At 52.5% G+C, this 17,585-nt stretch overlaps 1 protein-coding gene across 1 annotated transcript in view; it reads left to right on the top strand.

Moving 5' to 3' along the window:
* CTIF (cap binding complex dependent translation initiation factor) overlaps nt 1-17,585 on the top strand; it is a 288,430-nt gene that overhangs the window by 187,708 nt on the left and 83,137 nt on the right. The window contains exons 8-9 of the mRNA XM_058557072.1: nt 5,260-5,752; nt 8,389-8,688. Coding sequence (XP_058413055.1) covers nt 5,260-5,752; nt 8,389-8,688 — 793 coding nt within the window. The remainder of the gene's footprint in view (nt 1-5,259; nt 5,753-8,388; nt 8,689-17,585) is intronic.

Here is a 17,585-nt window from a genome sequence, read left to right on the forward strand (position 1 = left end):
GCTGGATCTGAGAGCACATGGGAGACAGACAAGAGGTGGGCACTGGGGCTGTGACAAGCCGACAGGCTAGGTGCACTCCCGAGTCCTCCGCAGGGCCCTCTGCTGCTGGACTTCAACTCCCTAAGCCTCAGCTGGCTGATCTGTAAAATAGGAAGAAAGATTCTTGACCAGCCTACACACAGAGGTCAGTCGCAGCCATCACTGGCCCTGAGAACGAAGCAGGCCTTGAACAGGAAGGAGGAGAAGCGAGAAGGAAGAGGGAGGCTCTGTGCCCCTTGCCTCCAAGGGCATCTGGCTCTTCCCTCCCAGGGGCCACCCAGCCAATCTCATTTGCCATCCAGCCCCACATCTGCCCTCCTCCTTTCGAATCTGTTAGTCTTGCCTGCCCAGTTAGGAAGGGCCCTTGAAGGTGGACTCCTAGGCTTCCCCTGCCATCCACAGACATCACTCCCTGTGTGCAAAGGAGCTGCCACCCTGGAAGAGTGGGTCTGAGAACACCCACCAGTGCCCAGCCATCTGGAGCATTCTTGGTCATTGCTCTATTGACAGGGCTGGCTGGCTTTATGGTCTTTCCAACTAGCAGCACATGGAATTCCAGGGCCCCCCCCACCAAATTTCTAGAGAGGAACAGCAGAAGTTCTGCAAGACCTCACTCCTTTCTTTCTGAGCCCTTGACCACCAGCCCTGTAGAAGTTACCTCCCTCCTTCTCCAGGTGGAGAGAAGTTTTATTTGGGGTTTTGGGGGTTGGGGGTGGGGTGGGAAGGATGTTGGGCAGAGAGAGGGAAATCCCTGATATGCATGGCAAGTGGGAAGCCAGACAGTTTCAAGATAGTTGCTGGGAAGGGCTTGGTCAGCCATCCTTTGGGGGCATTCCTTGGGCCATAGCTGCAGGCACCACAAAAATTCTAAATAAGGATAACAAAAGTTGTGAGAATCGAGTATGATCTGCCAGGGAATTTCCAAGTTTCTTCTCTAGGCTTAAAAATTACTCACACTCGAAGAACAAAGAGAGCGGAAGGAGAAAGGGCCAATTTGTTGAAAGTAATTGAAAAAATACAAGTCAAGATAATTTACAAAAAGTCACAGACACGTGGCACCCTGGGACTTGCTGGGCTGTGGAGTGTCTTCTGTGCTCTCCCAGTGTGGGTCGGTTTGTGCTTCTCAGAATGAGAGCTGCAGGCTTCTGAGCTGACCTGTGTCTCAGGCATCCGGGTTAGGTCTGGGCAATCTGAAGTCCAGGCGGTGATCAAATCCCTCGGAGGAACCTGACTCAATGAAAGGTTTTGCTAATAGGGTCCAGCTGTCCCCTGGGTGCTCCTGCCAATGGTCCCTCCCTGCTGTGAATGCAAACTGACCGTCTTCTGCAACTTAAAGCATTAGACCCATTGACATCCTTGTTTTTATTTTTTTTTTTTTTATTTTTTTTTTTTTTGTGAGGAGATCAGCCCTGTGCTAACGTCCGCCAATCCTCCTCTTTTTTTGCTGAGGAAGACGGCCCTGGGCTAACATCTGTGCCCATCTTCCTCCATTTTATATGGGGAAGCCGCCACAGCATGGCTTGCCAAGCAGTGCGTTGGTGCGCGCCCGGGATCCGAACCAGCGAACCCCGGGCCGCCGCAGCGGAGCGCACGCACTTAACCGCTTGCGCCACCGGGCCGGCCCTGACATCCTTGTTTTTAGAAGGAGACCGGTAGGGAATGAAACTGAGTTTTTGAGGCATGCCAGCGGGGGGATGTTTTTGACTGGAGGAGCTGCCTCTTCCACCCAAGTATCAGGGCAGCACTGCTCTTGGACCAGGAATGTAAGTCAGAACCCAACGAGATTGGGCCGGCCCCGTGGCTTAGCGGTTAAGAGCGCGCGCTCCACTACCGGCGGCCGGGGTTCGGAACCCCGGGCGCGCACCGACGCACCGCTTCTCCGGCCACGCTGAGGCCGCGTCCCACATACGGCAACTAGAAGGATGTGCAGCTATGACCTACAACTATCTGCTGGGGCTTTGGGGGAAAAATAAATAAATAAAATTATAAAAAAAAAAAGAACCCAACGAGATCAAACCTGGACAACAAAGATGAAAATAGCACGCAGAGCCGGCCTGGTGGCATAGCGGTTAAGTTTGCGTGCTCCGCTTCGGCAGCCCGGGGTTCGCAGGTTTGGATCCCAGGTGCAGACCTACGCACTGCTCATCAAGCCATGCTGGGGCTTTGGGGAAAAAAAAACGAGGAGGATTGGCAATAGATGTTAGCTCAGAGCCGGTCTTCCTCAGCAAAAAGAGGCGGATTGGTATGGATGTTAGCTCAGGGCTGATCTTCCTCACAAAAAAAAAAAAAAAGAAGAAGAAGAATGAACGTGGAGCTTCCCGGACCTGGGGGACCATAACAGAAAATCTAACGTGCGTGTCCTCGGAGTCTGGAAAGTAGAGGAGAAAAGGGGGCGGGGCTGAAAAATTACCCAAAGAAATAGTGGCTGGAAACTTCTCATGCATTGCTGGTGGGAATGTAAAATGGCACAGCCTCTCTGGAAAACAGTTCAGCAGTTTCTTAAAAAACTAAGTACATACATACATACCATACATACATATAATACCATACAACCCACCCATGGCTCTCCCAGGCATTTTTCTCAGAGAAATGAAAACTGTGTCCACACAAAGGCCTGTACATAAGTGTTCATAGCAGCTTTATGCTCAATAGCCAATAACTGGAAACAACCCAGATTCCTTCAGCGGGTAAATGGTTAAACACACTGGTACAGTCACACCATGGAGTACTACTCAGCAGTGAAAAGAAACAAACTATTCATACATGCAACTACCTGGATGAATGTCCAGGGAATTATGATGAGTGAAAAAAGCCAATCGCAATGGGTCACATACTACACGATTCCATCTATATAACACTCTTGAGATGACAAAATTGTAGAAATAGAGACTAGATTAGTGGTTGCTGGTGGCTAAGGAGGAGGTGGTGGGAGGGAAGTGGGCGTGGCTATCAAAGGTCACCAGGAGGGTGTTCTGTATCTTGACTGTATCAGTGTCACAATCCTGGTTGTGATACTGTACCATAGTTTGGCAAGATGTTACCATGGGAAGAAACTGGGTCAAGGGTACAAAAGATCTCTCCATATTATTCCGTACAACAGCATATTGTCTCACAATAAAAAGTTTAGAAAAATAAATTCATATTCATTTAGAAAACACAAATAAAAAAAGAAAAGAAAAATCCTCCTCTCATCCCCCAGTGATAACCACTGTTAGCATTTTGGAGCGTATCCTTCCAGATTTTTCTATGCATATAAATACTTGCCTTAAAAAATAGCACTGTGCTGCACGTATTACAATACGTGCTTTCTTCCATCAACAGGAGTGAACTCTGTTGCCTTTTCTTAATTGCTGCACATTCGGTTTTTCACTGTTATAAGCCCTACCGTGAGGAACATACATCACTGTTCGCATCTTTGATCATTTCCTTTGGATGAATTACCACAAGTGGAATTGCAAGGTCCAATGGTTTACATGTTTTAGAGGCTTTTGTGATAAGCTGTCAAATTTCCCTGCACAAACATTACACTAATTTCTACTCCTAATATACAATGTGTTGTAAGTTACCATTTGTGTGGAAACAACTTCAACTACCCCTGAAAACCCTGCCACTAGGGAAAACTTTCCAATGGAGAAAAAAGAATGTTTTCACTAATTTTAATGGAAAAAAATTATATGTTTAACCCCAACCAAAGATACCCCCAAATTTTCAAAGATGAAAAAATTATCAAGTGAATATTGAAATTGAGTTTATGTAAGTAATAATAATTTGAAAATAAATACAGTTTGTTCATAAAATGCAATGCAGTGAAGGTCTGTTGTACCTGCCAAAGAGATGGGTGACAGAGAGTGTGGGACTTATTCTTTAGAAGGTAAATTCTTTCTGCAAACTTTCTTCACCAACTTTACAACTTTTGAGGGGCTTGTGGTTACCTTGTTCTCCAACTGCGCTTGAAATAAAGTTAGGGCGCGGAGGACACCGTGAGGGTGAAATAGAGGTGGAACACAAGAGTGCTTCCAGTGATGGAAGCAGCCCATGCGCACAAGACTGAAGGATGCTGAGGATGTGCCCCCCGACCCCCCACCCACCGCCCTTGCTTGCCTTCAGTCCAAAAATCAGAATGCTTGGGGTTCGTCCCATGCTGCACACCTCAGATTTGTTCCATATGATATTCTCTGCTTAGAAAGTGTTGTTTCAAGTGAATTGGTGAGCCTGTCTTTGCCTAAAACCATCGTGTTAAATATCACTTCTACATTAGTCTGCTTGGGCTACCATAACAAAATACCACAGACTGGGTGGCTAGACAACAGACATTTTCTTTTCTCATAGTTCTGGGGGCTGGAAGTCCAAGGTGAAGGTGTCAGCAGGTTTGGTTTCTTCTCAGGCCTCTCTCCTTGACTTGCAGATGGCCGCCTTTTCACTGTGTCCTCACATGGTCCTTCCTCTGTGTGCCCACATCCCTGGTGTCTCTCTGTGTCCAGACTGCCTTTTATTATAAGGACACCAGTCAGATTGGATTGGGGCCCACCCTAACGGCCTCATTTTAACTTAATCGCCCCTTTAAAGACCGTATCTCCAAATACAGTCACATTCTGAGTTACTGGGGGTTGGCGCTTCAACATATGAATTTGGGGCAGGAGGGATACACAATTTCAGCTTATAACAACTTCTTATAGCACATTTCGTTGGTGGGTTTGGGGGTGAAAATGTCAATGTACCAAAAAAAAAAAAAAAGTTTAACAAATGATATAACTTTTCAAGAGCCATTATGGTAAGAAGTCATTATCGGATGCAGGTCCCTGTGTATATCTTTGCTGGAATATGCATAGGATATGTCTGGAAGATTTACAAAGTTGCTTCAAGAGGACATACTGAGTGGCTGGGGACAGAGGCGGGAGAGTTCACTGTATATTCTATTGTATCTTTTTAATTTTGTTCCCTACACGTGTATTAATGCATATTCTAATAAGGGGATAAAATATTCATTTTAAGCCAAGGATTGACTTAAATCCTCTATAATCACGGGGCCCTGTCTATCTTATTCTCTGCTGTGTCCCAGGCCCTATCACAGAGCCTGGTGCGTAGGAAGCGCTCATTAAGGGTGTTGAAAGAATGAATAAAAGAACAAATCAGTGAATTCCTCTTCTACTGTTTGGACAGGGGGACTCTGAGCAGCCCACCCAGTGACCCCCTCTCCATCTTTCCCCCTTTGGTTTGCAGACGGCAGCAGAGACCTCCAGGAGGAAACAAGCCCCAACAGCATGGTGACCACCAGGCGGGCAGTGCCAAACACAACAGGGACCACCAGAAATCCTACCAGGGGGGCTCAGCGCCCCACTCCTCAGGGAGGCCCACCCATCACGGCTACAGCCAGAACCGGCGCTGGCACCACAGCAATATGAAGCACCCACCTGGCGACAAGGGGGAGTCAGGCGCCCACCGCAATGCCAAAGAGACGGTGGCCATGGAGAGCCCCAAACTCGAGGACGCCCTTGGGGACACCGGGCACAGCGGCCTCGAGCCCCCCCGCAGCCCTGATGCCCTGGCCCCAGTGGCTTCTGAGAGGCTGCCCCCACAGCAGCCAGGGGGTCCAGAGGCCGAGGCAAGACGTAAAGACAGTATTATTCCCGAGCGCATGGGGGAGCGGCCCAAAATTACCCTGCTCCAGTCTTCCAAAGACAGGCTGCGGCGAAGGCTGAAAGAAAAGGTACCGGTAATTGACCTTTCCTTATTCTCTTGCACCCGGGAGGACCGCGCGAGGTAGGCACTTCGGTAGGTGGGCTCGGGTTTGAGGGCCTGGGGAGCCGTGTGGAGGGAAGAAAGGGTGGACCCACCACACCTGGTCACCAGAGGGTAGGCCCTCCAGCACATTTGGCTCCTCACCTTCTGGGCCCCCAAGAGCCCCAGGTGGGCACTTGGTACCAGCCCGCCGCCTGAGAGGGGAGGGGAGGAAGAGGCACATGCCTGGGGGTGATAGGAGGGGTGCAGGGAAGACCTTGTTCTTCCCTTCAGCATTTTCTGGGGTCAGATACTGCCCTGTTAGTGCTAAAGGGCATCTGGGGAGAACACGGAGCTTATCAGGTAAGAAGGACTGGTGCTTCTCCCCGAGGTAAGTCCCGGCCAGGCCGTGGTCCCTGCCAGGGTCGAGAGCAAAGGTGAGTTGGGCAGAGTGGGCAACATTCCCCTCCTTCATCAACCAGCGGCCAGTGAGGGGTCTAAGGGACAAAATTTAAGGAGGCCCTTACTCCCAGCATCACACAGGTGCCAACCCTGTGCTGGCACAGCCCTGAGAGCAAGGGCTTCCTTAAATTTTGCTCCCCAGGAGCCTCTCTTTCCTCCCCCTAGTCCTGGCCCTGGGCTCTAGAGCCTGGTTCACAAATTCAGGAGGAGGTGCCACCAAGCCTCCAGAGAAGGGGTGGGGATCTGTCCCTGGCAGCATTAAGTCCATTGTGCTCCTCCTAGCTCCCCCTCCCTGGCCAAGAGTGCAGGTGAGGTCACCTTGGAGAGGAACAGGTCCTGAGAAGGGTTGGCTTGCCCTCAGCCCTCCCATGGAGTCCTTTTTCTGGGGCTTCTGCAGGGCTCCAAGTTCTAGGCTTCTCCCCGTCCCCTCTCTCCTCCCCCTTCCCTCCTCCATCTTTCGCCTCAGAGGCCAGGCCCAGGGCCACACTCAGGCAGGACAAGGCAGATCAGATCTCTTCCCTGATCAACTCTTGAAGCTGACAGGCTGCTCCTGGTGTCCTTCCCAGCCCCGAGCCCCCCACCCCACCGCTCCCTGTGGGGTCCTGGAGGAAAGCCTCACTCATTCCCTTACGTCCCAAAGGTAGGAGCCTGCAAGAGGTTCCTAGCTGATGACCAATGTGTGGTCTAAAGAGCTTCGGGGCAGATTGCTGCAGCCTGGCCAGGGAGAAGAGATTATTAACTAAGTTCTCTCCAGTTCTACTAAATGTAACCGCGGTGCTGCCGAGTGGAAACGATACAGGCTTCAGAGTCCGGCAAACCAGGCTTAGTCCTCACTCTGCCTTTGACTGGCTAGGTGACCTTGGGCAAGTCACCTAACCTCTCTGAACCCCAGTTTACTCATCTGTAGAATGGGTGTAATACTATCCACCTTGCAGACAGACTATGAAGATTAAATGTCGTAACATGTGTAAAGACCCTTGTGGGTGGTTATTATTCTATATACAGACCACTCCTCCTGCCCTGGGGCCCAGATGGTCAGGGTGGGGTAGGAAAGGGAGGGATAGAACAGAGCAGGTAGGTCCATAGCACCCATACATCAGTTTCAAGGACTCCCCTTAGGCGAGGCCTCCTGGACTTCTAGACCAGCAAGACATGGGCTTAGGCAAGCCATAGACCATCTAGTCTAACCTCCTCATGTGACCAGTGAGGAAACTGAGGCCCAGAGAGTGAAACCACTTCCCAAAGCCATGGAGCAGGTTCTAAATGCCCAGTCTGTGCCTCCAGCCCAGAGCCCTCTGTGTTGAGAACAGAAGGGCAAGTGCGGGACCTGGCTTCACATCCTGATCCTGCCCTTCTACCCTGATCTCACATCCCCGCAGTTAAGTCAGTTGCATTCTCAGCCACGAATCTACTATATTGGAGTAAATACTTTTGAGACTGTCAGATGCCATTTTCTTCTTTCTCCAGCCCAAGTCTGGTCCCAGTTGCAGGGAAACCTTTTAAAGGCGAGGAGTTTTTTCTGTCTGAAATTTCCCTCCTAGAAGTGTCAGTCATTTCGTGGCACTTTGGAGGGGTCCTTGGTGTGTAGTATTTGCTGTAGCAGGCCAGTACAGTCTCCGTAGGACACAGAGCCAGGGCCATGTCCACAAGGATCCCTTTACCCAGAGAACTCAACTGTCCTTGGGCCGTAGGAGCTGGGAGTCTGGAGGTCAAGGTCTCCACTCTCTGGGCATCTCTAACCAACTAGCAGGCATTGTGGATACCGTCCTCCTTCCTGACCTAGTCTGCCTCCTCTTGTCTTCTCTTTGGCCCAATTCTTATTTGTTACCTTATTTCATCTTTTATAAGCCCCATGAAATCATTTCTAGTTGAGACATTTGATGGACAGGTAAATAAACAAAGCCGGTGTGTATGAGAATCTAGGTAAGAGTTAGAACTACAAGAAGGATCAGCCGAGGATGTCACAGGGGCCAAGGACGAGGTCAGCAGAGAGCCTTGGAGCCCGAGGGTCCTGGGTAGAGGTCCACATTCCCAGAGGGATCAGACCTCAGTTTCAAGAAGGTAGGGCTGGGTCCTCTCTGGGGGTGGCAGCCCTCCCTCCACCGGCCACCCCCCGCAGAAACCTCGTCTCCACTCAGGCGCGACTGGGTTTGTCTCTCACGCCCCCAGGATGAAGTGGCGGTGGAGACCACTAACCCTCAGCAGAACAAGATGGACAAGCTTATTGAGATCCTGAACAGCATGCGGAACAACAGCAGCGACGTGGATGCCAAGCTCACCACCTTCATGGAGGAGGCCCAGAACTCGACCAACTCCGAGGAGATGCTGGGGGAGATCGTCCGGACCATCTACCAGAAGGCCGTGTCCGACCGCAGCTTCGCCTTCACCGCGGCCAAGCTCTGCGACAAGATGGCGCTCTTCATGGTGGAGGGGACCAAGTTCCGGAGCCTGCTCCTCAACATGCTTCAGGTAACTGGACACCGACAGCTGCGCCTCCTGTCCCCGCCCCGCCCCGCCGGTTGGTTATTACTAGAGAGAAGGCTGCAAATTCTGACCACAGTTGAACTTTTCCCAAGTTCCACCCTTGCCCGATTAATTATAGAAAATAAAAAGGCACTCAAGGGGCAGGGGATGAGTGGCCGGATTTGCGTGTGTTTGTGTGACTGCTCCATGGCTACGATGGACCAATATAATTTTATAGGTGCTCCATGTTTAACCAGCCTTTCCCTCTTTCTATTTCCACGATAAGAGGGCCGGCTCTCGGCCTTACCCAGGCTTTGTGCTTTGACCTTGCGTCTGAGCAGATGCGAACTTGCTATGGCCTTCTCTTTTCCTCCTCCCCAGGACCACCCCCCCCAACCCTGGAGGTGGTGCTGTTGGTGGTAGCTGGTGCTGAGATGGGTCTGAGCAGAAGACACAAGGGCTTTGTGCAGGAAAGGTTCGGTCTGTCTGCTGATGCACTGGGCTTCCTGAATCCACTTTTAGGGCAGAGGAGAAGCGTGGAGATCCAAGATTGTGTTGTTCCTTGGTGCCTTCCCACTCAAAATCCCACTACCCCAGACTGCTTAACCCCGCTCCTCCACATTCCTTCCTCCACGGGTGCCAGCGTCCAGTGATGGTTCTACCAGTGAGGGTGTGTAGTGGGTGTGGGTGCTGAGACTGAGCCCAGCACTGTTTCATCTCACAAGTGGGGAGCTGGGGGCCGATAGCTGCTCTTCTGTCATGGGCAGCAGCAGGTGAACTGGTGGCATCAGGGAGAGAGAGCAGGTTGCATGGCATGGCGGCCATACCAGGCCTTGGGACTATCCTTGGAGACTCTTGGCTGGGAAAAGTCATCTCCACTCCTACTTTGTACCTTAGTCTAGTTGAGATCCGAATTGAGTTTCCAGTCCAGGTAAAGGGAAACAGTAGCTTGGAAGTTCTGAAAGTAGAATTACAGAGCTGGAAGAGACCACCTGCCGGTCCGTCTTAACTAGGTGACCACATAATAGGTCATCCAAACCACAGCACTTCTGGGAGTCAGAGGGGCTCGGTTCATATTTACACCTAGACGCCAGGCGTAAACCAGGGCATATGGTCACCTGGTCTTAACCACCTGGTTCGTGGTCTGCCGTCTCCTTCCTGAAAACTAGGAGGAAGGAGCCCCCTCCGCATGCTGCCCTCAGGGCTCCCTCCCCACTGTCCTCTCTTCCCGGGAGCCTGCTCGCTGTAACTTGAGCCCTCCCTGGCCAGCCTGAACTGCTTCTCTCCAGTTCCAGGCCCCGATCAGGTTCCCATTCCTGGATCGCCCGCACTCCCCTGGTGACGAATTCCCGCATTACCTGAGGGATTTGCACATCAGGCGTGTTCCTCGCCTGCCGGAATGTCCTGGGAGAGTGTGGAGGGTGAGGGCGGGGAGAAGGCTGCCGGGTACTGCCAGGCACGGGGGAGTCAGGGTCGGGATCAGCCTTTGGCCTTGGTTTTTGTTCTTTTTCAGAGAAGGGCCAGGATAGGGCAAGACTTCTAGACAATGGCTGCCAGCTCCAAGTAACCCAGCCAGAGCCAGTGGTGGACAGACACACGGGGCGTGGGGCGAGACACACCCAGCCTGGAAGGGCAGCTGGCTGAAGGGGCTGCCTGAGATCCTGCCCCGGTCAGGCGTTTCTTCTAACACCCCATGGTTCTAGCAGCCTTGCGCATGGTGTCCAGCAGAGCATCAATCCTGGGAAATGCTCAGCCACAAAAGGGGCTCCCTGGCCCCTACACCCGCCTCTCGATCAGCCGCAAAGTGGACCAGCCACCAGATGTCCCGGCAGGAAGGGAACCTGTTTGGCTGCATTGAATTCAATGAAGGCCTCTTTGCATAGCTAATAACTTCTTGTGGAATTAGTGTGCTGAGAGACACAGTTTGGCAAACACTGAGGTAGGGAAAGAACACTAAATTGAAAGCCGGGAAACAGGACTTCTCCACCTGCTTCAGCCAGGGCTTGGCCTCTGCAGTTCCTGCTGGGAAAGTGCTTGGCTGCTCAACACTCCACAGCGGACCTTGCAATTCTGTGCTGCTGGTGATGAGTCAGGGGCCTCGGGGAGGGGCGTGAGTGGCCCCACATGCGCGTCTTCCTTTCTCACTCTCTCCAAACCTTGCCACTGGCATGAAGTGGTCCTGGATCCCCCTAGCCCTCAGAAACCTGCTTACCCCACATCACAGCTCAATGATAGGTACATCATGTGTGACAGGCTTTGGGGGGGCAGCCCAAGAGACCCCGCCCTACCAATGCCACCTTGTCTCTGAGCAGAGCAAAGCTGTCACTCCCATGTCACGGTTTGCCTGGGTGGAGCATATGTGGGTCGGGTATTTAGAAATTTAAATTCCCTGTAGACCCCCACTCACCCCCTTTTCACCACCTGTAGCCCCAGCTTTCATGTAAGCCAAAGAGGGACCCTATCGAAGGGTATAACCAGAGGGCTTGAGCTAGGCACTTAGGCCTCCTGGGTCACTGTTCAAGCCCTTTGGGCTTCCAGGGGAAGGCAGGCTGGATGTGCTGGTATGAGGCTGTCCCGAGCCCCTTGCGGACCCCCTGATTACAAGGCCCAGAGGAAGCCGACAGCACATGTCTGATTGGGCCTCCTCGGGCCCTGCTGCTCCTCTCTGCAGCCAAGGAGGTGGCAGGTTGGAGTACGGCTTTCCAGGCAGCATAATTCACGGCCACTCTCCACCCCAGACTCACGAGGTACAAGAAAAGAGAGCAGTGGGCATGGCTCATCAAACCCCACTTTCCTTCTTAACACCCACAGGGATGTCTTTTTGTGTCTGCTCTCATTTTCTGGCAAACCTGATTTATATCCTTTTCCTGGCAGACAGTCCTGGGCTTGGCCCCCAGAGCCCTTCCTCCCCATTCTCCCTCTGAGGTTTACGCTCGGCTCCATCCACTCAAGGCCCACGGCCTCTGGATCTGCAGCCAGCTCCTGGATCACTTCAGTGGCCTCCGAGATGCCCCTCATGTGGCCAGGTTTGGCTGCTGCCTCCACGTACAAGTTCTGAGACCCGGCTTAGTGATGCTGGCTGCAAAGGGGCCAGGGTGTGAAGTGCCCTATGAACAGGGCTCCCAGCAGCTGTCTTTGGATATCGCCCTCCCTGGCCAACCGCTTTTGCTGCCTGGGTTTCGGTGGTGGGAGCTGGCAGCATGTGGGGAGATGAGCAAGCTCTGATGTAGTGGACACACTTTGGCAGAGGTGTAAGGGCTGCCTGCCAAGCTGGGGTGCAGCCCCCGTGGAGAGGAACATGGGGCAAAGGGGAGGTCAAAGGCCTCTGAACCCTTCCCAGCCAGACTCAACACTGTCATCTCAAAGAATCCAGAAGCATTACCTTCATGAGCCATGAAAATGCTAGAGACTCTGGGTCTTAGTGGACTCCTGTCACCAATCCCACAGCTCAAAAATAGTCTTAAATTTTTGCATCTAAACTGAGTCTTTTTGCCTTAGATGTGGTCCTTTTCTTAGTAGTGTTCTTGTAAATAAAATTCTACTTATTAAACAGACATTTCTTAAATGTCTACTATGTGCCAAGCATGTAGTCTTCATTAGATCACTGCTTCTCAAATTTGAATGTGCGTTTGGATCACGTGGGATTTTATTTAAATGCGGATTCTGATTCAGCAGGTCTGGGTAGAAGCTGAGATTCTGTATTTCTACCAAGCTCCCAGGTGATGCTGGCGCTATTGGCCCAGGGACCACACTTTGAGTGACAAGCCATTGGGTGACTGACAGTTTGTAGGTGAGGGGTCAATTTCATAGATGGGCCAACTGAGGCACAGTCTTTTATCATTGTGATTGTCAGAAGTGGAGATCCAGCCTGGGAATATTGAGTTTCAGCCACCAGGTTTTCTTTAGGCCAGTGGTTCTCAGCCTAGCTGTCCATTAGAATCACATGTGGAGGAGATTTTTAAACGTACGGCACAGGGACCCTACCCCAGACCAGTTGAATTAGACTCTCCAGGGATGGGCCTGGGCATCCTTTCCCAAAGAACTCCCCAGGTGATTCTAAGGTGTAGCAGGTTGAGCACCACATTAGGAAGATGCTCTAGAGACGCCCTGACTGCCACTGTTGTCACTGATGAATAGCTGTGAACCAGTCAAGAAATCTGTGCCAGGGACTAGATTCTTTGCTGAGCCATGTGGAGGACTCAGAGCCTGAGCCGGTGGGAGAATAGGAGCAGGAGACCTTGACAGCTGAGACAGTCCCTTGACCTTGCCCAGCCTCAGTTTCCCCTCTGTGCAGTGAGGAAGCTGGTCTGGACCATCCCAGGGGCCCTTGCTCCTCGCTGTCATTCTGAGGCTCCCCCCGAGGACCGAACCAAGTCAACCAGGTGGAAAGCCAAAGCTGCTTCGCCCCTGCCGCCGTCCCTGCTTCTTTGCCCTCAGCTCCTCTCCCCAAGTCCTTTTTCTCTTTGTTGGCCTCAGATATTTGTGGGAGCAGCTCTCACGTGTTTTAGGAAAAGGGCCTCACTCTCAACCCACGTTGCCAGGCTGTGCTGGAGGCTGGGCCACCCGGTAAAGCTGGAACGGTGATCGGCTTCACTGGCCACCCCGCCTCACCCCACCCCCTTCCTACCCAGCTCCCGGCTTCCTCGTGTTTGCAGGGTCCCACACCCACTAGAGTCTGTGCATTGATGGTTTCTGACTTCCAGGAGAATGTGGCTGCCCAGGGCCCCTGGGTAACAGAAGTTACCCAAACTCTGCCTTGATCCTCACCAGGGAATTGTGGTGTGATAATGGGGCAGGGGGGCTCCAGTTTCATGGCGAGGTGAAGAATGAGCGTGCCTCTTTTTATGGGACCTTTGGAATGACAGGAATTGGAGGCGTGAGCCCCCTCCACCCAGCACTGCCCTGTCACCACCGCAGGCCGTCCACTTGGGCTCAGGGGGTGCTCCTTTGCCGAGATATGCTTGGGTGGTACAAGTTCAAGCCCTTGTCTGTTGAAATGTGTGTGCCCTGTTTAGCCAAGAGGTGTCTGCATCTGAGCTATGCAGAGCAAAGTATTATTAGAGCAGGCATCAGTGTGTCTGTAACTGAACCCAACTCTCCCTAGCAACCGTTGCCAACAACACATCTAACAGAAGGATGCGATACCTTTTTTTGAAAAAAAAAAAAAAAAAAAACCTCATCTCAACCAAGTCATAAACACAGCAGGGCTGTTGTGAAAAGACAACGCAAAATCAGAATCTGGCGTGTGACCAGATTTCAAAATAATTGCTCTCCGCCAGCACCTTCTAGAAGACAGCCTCTTAAAAAGCTGACCTCGAGCTAGAGAATGGATCAGCTCCTCAGTTTCTAGCTGGGTCACCATTAAGCATTGTGTTTGGGGCTTTTGATACATAGAAACCCAATTGAGTGGTGACAGGGGCTCCTGGACCCCCTGTGGGGTCTCTGGGAGTGATTTTAACTGTGGGTTTTAGCCCCAGAAGGGCCATTCAAGATTTTCTGGTCTGGCTGCCCCTATCAGTAAATCAAAATATAAGATACATCTTCAGGACACATTCACCCTGCTCCTCCCCCGTTTCTCCCATCCTCTGCTCCCTCTCTTGGTCCCACATTGGCTGGCTAGGGCAGAGGAATGGGGCCAATCCTCTAAGTCTACTCATAAGGGGAAACCTTCTCTCTGGATTATCTCAAGTTTCAGGAAAATCAAAAGTCATTCCTCTTTACCCAGAGTTTGGAGTTCCTAACCTCCGTCTTTCACAGAGGGAGGGAGGAGAGGGATTAACATTGATTCTTGGGGTTCTAACCAGCCCTAAGTAGTAAACTCCTCAAGGACAAGAATCCTGGCTGAGTTATCATCAGTCCCAGCTCCTGACATCATGACTTGTACACAGTAGATGCTCCATAAATGCCTGTAGAAGGGAGGGATGGAGCCCTCAATCTTAGGTACCAGTGCTCCCTGGTGTGTGATGGGATCCTCAACTCTTGTGAGCACATTCATGCATGCGAACGTGGAGGTTCTCTCTCTGCGGTGGGTCCCAAGGCAGGAATCCTTGCCCACATTTATAGACAGAAAAGCGTCTCATTGAGGCTACAGGCTTACCCCAAGTCACGGGGCTGAATAGGGATGGTCAGCCCAGCACCCCAAGCTTCTGGCTGCCATGCCACCCCCCAAATAGAGTTTAAAGATCAGAAATGGGAAAAGTCAGGAATCTACCACGTGAGGCTATCAGTGGGGATTTCAAAATCCACCCTCCTAGAATAATCTGTCGGCATTTCCAGTGGTCTCTGAGTCTCTAAGCTTTCTGGGCCGCTGGAAGGCGGAGGGTGTCTGAGGAAACACCATGTCTCCATCGCTTTATCCAGACAAACCACACAGCTGTTACTCCTGGGTTCAGCTCTCCCCCTCGCACCCTCTCCCTCTGCTCAGACCCCCTCCCTCCTTCCTGCACGCCCACCGCTGAGCCGATGTGCACTCCAGGCATGTAAACTAATTTTGCTGTTGGCCCAGGCCAGGCATACCCGGGGATAGAAGCACATTGTTCTGTGCATTCCAGAGCCCAAGCAGAGCCCTGGGCTGTACCCACCCCAAGCTCCCCTCCACTCATTGCTAGAAATCAGGAGGGGAGGAAGCAAGGTGCCAGTGGGCAGTGAAGCACCCTTCCCTGTGGGCAGATGGTGGAGGTGATTTCAGAGGCCCACAAAAGGTCTGTTTTTCTAAAAAATGTTGCCCCACCTGCTGGTTGGTGTCTGATCACTCTGTGCCCATGCTGAAGGCCGTGCCCTGCGAGGGCCAGGCAGAGCTGGCACACACATACCCCCGAGGGTGGGCACCAGTGGGCTTGTCTCACATGTCATGGGTGACCGACTGTCACAGGAGCCTGATCTTCTGCACAAGAGTCTGTGGCAGGCGTGGCTACCCCAACAGGGAGAGCCCACACCTGGCTGGTACCCAGGCTCTGAGCCCACCCTACCAGAACCAGAGGAGGCCCTGTGCCTTCTTGCCAAACTTGGTGCCCATGCTGGCTTGGGAGTGAGTGAATTTTACCTTCTTTCTTCAATCCTCATTTCTTCCTCTCAACAAACACTTATTGAGCACCTGCTGTGTACCACGCGCCGAGGCAGAGCCGGTGTCTGTGTTGTCTCTGTTAATCTACGCACCCCTTGGTCTTCTTCTCCCAGTTTGTGGCAGTAGGGGTACTGTCTAAAGTCTACGTGTTGTGTTCAAGCCTGCAGCTGGAATGTCTCAAAGTCAGTGTTTAGACCAGGTTTCTCTGACTGCTCAATTTGGGGGGCTGGGGATGGGCAAGGGGAAGTGGAGGTGGGGGCATGGTGGCTTCCCAAAGTGCTAAATCTGAGGCCCCCTCTGGATCTTGGGAATGGTCAGGGGGAGAGAAGCAGCCCATGACTCGAACAGAAAAAAGCATTTTGATTTTTTCGTCTGAAAATAAGCAGAGGAAAGAACATGATCGTTGACTCTCAGTGAGTCCCAGAAGGAGCCCAGGGCAGCAGCCTGCCAGTCAAGCTTTTGTTGTCGAAGGCTGTGTCCCCGGGTGTCTTGAAGGCAAAGACTGTGTCCATGTCATCTTTGTGTCCCCTCACTGTGCTGGCACATAGCGGGTACTCGGCAGGTGTCAGATGGCTGGTTCCAGGAGCTTGGGTTCAGTGGGGACCAGGGAGCACTGGTGGGCAGAAGCCTTGGCAGCAGAAGGGGACAGCGCAGTGTTCTGCTCCCTTCCATCTCTGGGCCAGGGGAGCTTCACCCAGGTCAGGAATTGTTTCACCATCACCCGTGTCCCTTGCCAGGCCGTGTCCTCTTCCTTGCACACCCGTACCGCGCCCCCACCCGGCTTCATTTTCCCTACTAAATCCCCTGATAGAACTTGGCCGAGCACTTCCCTGTCTGAGGCTGCCACGCCGAGACAGGCCCTGCAGATAAGTGGGTTATCGGAGAAGGCCAGCTCAGGTGTCCCGGGCCCCAGCGGGTCACCCCTGGCTGGCTGGCAGCTCACCCCCGGCACCTCCTCCTCCCCGCTCCCCAGAGCCAGGGCCAGCAGGAGACAGCAGATCCTTTCCCACAGCCCAGTGAGTGGCCAGCCCCCAGCCGCCGCCGGGAATCCGAGCTATGCTAAGCCGCTCCAGATCGCAGCATCACTGCCCTGCCCAGGCACGGCCGGCCCAGACAGGGCGCCTCTACCTGCCGCGGCTGCCGCTGGAAAGCTGGCACCGCCTGGGCCGATGGAAAAAATCTCTCTGCGGGTTATGTAACTGCTCACCGCCCTGTCCATGGCTCCCCAGAGAGGCCCCCAGCCATCAAGAGGGAGAGTGATGGCCCCTGACCAGGGAGGGGACCGCAGAGGGTCTCTCTTTCAAAGGGAAGCAAATAGTCCTGCGTGATTGCCCAAGTTCCTTCTCTGGACCCAAGGTCCTCAAGGCCCCAAGAAGACCAGGGTGTTCCCTATAAATGCTTATGGAGCTGGGAGGCCTGCCCACGCCGTGTAACCTAGCAGAGTGAGGAAGGCTTGTCCAGGGAAGTGGACCCGGAAGGAGGGGTTAAGGAGAGAGGGAAGGGCGATTTCGTTGTTGGTTTGTTTGGTTTGGTTTTTTCATTTGGCGATTTTTGTGTGTGTGTGGTAAATATATGCAACGTAAAATTTACCGTTTTAACCATTTTTAAGTGCACAACTCAGCCAGCCCTGGTGGTCTAGTGGTTAAGATTTGGCACTTTCACCACTGCAGCCCTGCTTCGTTTCCTGGTCAGGAACCACGCCACCCGTCTGTTGGTTGTCATACTGTGGCAGCTGCCTGTTGCTGTGATGCTGAAAGCTACGCCATTGGTATTTCAATACCAGCAGGGTCACCCACGGTGGAGAGGTTTCAGCGGAGCTTCCAGACTAAGATAGACTAGG

The sequence above is a fragment of the Diceros bicornis genome, chromosome 16 (genome assembly GCF_020826845.1).
Source record: "Diceros bicornis minor isolate mBicDic1 chromosome 16, mDicBic1.mat.cur, whole genome shotgun sequence".
Lineage (NCBI taxonomy): Eukaryota > Metazoa > Chordata > Mammalia > Perissodactyla > Rhinocerotidae > Diceros > Diceros bicornis.